Source organism: Penaeus monodon, chromosome 15 (assembly GCF_015228065.2).
Source record: "Penaeus monodon isolate SGIC_2016 chromosome 15, NSTDA_Pmon_1, whole genome shotgun sequence".
Taxonomy (NCBI): domain Eukaryota; kingdom Metazoa; phylum Arthropoda; class Malacostraca; order Decapoda; family Penaeidae; genus Penaeus; species Penaeus monodon.
The window spans coordinates 40,184,243-40,186,403 of record NC_051400.1 but is presented as its reverse complement, the minus strand read 5'-3'; the positions used below and the strand labels follow the sequence as shown (position 1 = coordinate 40,186,403).

Below are 2,161 nucleotides of genomic sequence, written 5' to 3'. Positions count from 1 at the left end.
ATAAGGAATACAAGTTTATCAAAAGACTTACCACAGTTACACAAATAAACCAAAACGTTTAATCGCAAAAAAAACACATAATAAACTAACGTACTCTGACTTTTAACACGAAATACAACATTATCGATGAATTAACAAAAAACATTAACCAGTCATCTCACATAAGCAAACAGACGAACACGCAAACAAACAAACAAACGATCAAAACCAACACACATGCAAAAGCAAACAACCACTACGTAAAACACACACACACACACACTCAAAAACAAACACACACACAAAAACACACAAACACAACACTCAAAACCAAACACACAAACACAAACAAACACTCAAACAATCACACACACACAAACACCAAAATCAAAACCTCAACACACTCTCACATCAACCCACCCACCCGCACCCACCCACCCGCACTCACCTTCTCACCACACCAACCCACCCCCACTCACCTTCTCACCACACCAACCCACCCGCACTCACCTTCTCACCACACCCAAACCCCACCCCCCTCACCTTCTCCCCTACCCCAACCCCCCCACTCACCTTCTCACCACCCCAAACCCACCCGCCTAACCCTTCTCACCACACCAACCCACCCACTCACTTCTCACCACACCAACCCACCCACCCCCTTTCTCACCACACCAAACCACCCCACCATTCTACCACACCAAAACCACTCACCTGTCTCACCACACCAACCCACCTCACTCACTTTTGACCACCCCACAACCCACTCAATCTTTAAGCCAACACTCCGCATCACCTTCAAAACCATTCCTACCATATTACCACACCACCCCGAGCCCCACTCACTTTCACGACACCTAACACCCCACATCACCTTGTGACGACATTCAACAATCCGCACCACCCACAACAAAAACAAAAAAACCAAACGCACTATTCTACAATATACCAAATACTTTCTCATCACACCAACAACCCGCATACTTCTCACACTATACCAACTATAATAATCTAAATCAAAACCCATCATTAGTCACACATCAACCAAAACTCATTCTAACAAAATCACTCTCAAACAATATCATAGTCTGACCAATCAATCACTCTAAAAAACCAATCATTAACATCAACCTCACTCTCACACACACACCATACAACAGTTGTCCAAAACCTACCACAGTTTTCCCCACAAAAACCAAAACGTTTCACCACACAAAACCCATAATTAAACTACCCCCACCACCCCTCACTTCTCACCACAAAACCACCATCACATATACACACCACCCCACCATAACCGTTCTCACACACCACCCACCCACCACCAACACAACAACAAGCGACCAAAACACCACCCCCCGATGCAAAAGACAACCAACCCACTACCTTCTCACCACACACACCACCACTAATCTCACACACAACCCCCCCACTCACTTCAAAAACAAACCCACTCACATCTAAACCACACAAACACAACCGCACAAACCATTCTCACCACACCAAACAACCCTCAAACCTAATCACCACACACACCAACCCGCAAATCACCTTCATCCCCACTCCAATCAACCCCACCACCTCTCACCCACCCCACCCCCCTCACCTTCTCACCACACCACCCCACCCCCCTCACCTTCTCACCACACCACCCCCACCCCCACTCACCTTCTCACCACACCACCCCCACCCCACTCACCTTCTCACCACACCAACCCACCCGCACTCACCTTCTCACCACACCACCCAACCCGCACCACCTTCTCACCACACCAACCCACCCCCACTCACCTTCTCACCACACCAACCCACCCCCACTCACCTTCTCACCACACCAACCCCACCCACTCACCTTCTCACCACACCACCCACCCCCACTCACCTTCTCACCACACCAACCCACCCACTCACCTTCTCACCGGAGTCAGACGGGAGATAGAACGTTAGCACGGTAAGGAAGGAGATTCCCATGCAAGGGATGATGAGGTTGACGGTGTAGAAGAGAGTTTTCCTCCGCATCGTGATGTTAAAAGTGATGTCCAGGTAAGGTTCATCGCAGCAAGTGTAGAACTTTTCGTGCCTGGGAGACGGAGGTGGAGAGAGAGGTCAGTTAGTTATACTGAAGGATGGTTTGACTGTTTGTTCGTCTTTCGAAGCATATATAATTCTACTTACGGAGATG

General features: G+C 48.4%; 1 protein-coding gene across 1 annotated transcript in view; it reads right to left on the bottom strand.

The window, feature by feature from the left end:
* Positions 1-2,161, bottom strand: part of LOC119582366 (acetylcholine receptor subunit alpha-like) — a gene marked incomplete at its 5' end in the record, with an annotated part of 90,882 nt that overhangs the window by 19,987 nt on the left and 68,734 nt on the right. Inside the window, 1 exon segment of the mRNA XM_037930580.1 lies at positions 1,891-2,059. Coding sequence (XP_037786508.1) covers positions 1,891-2,059 — 169 coding nt within the window.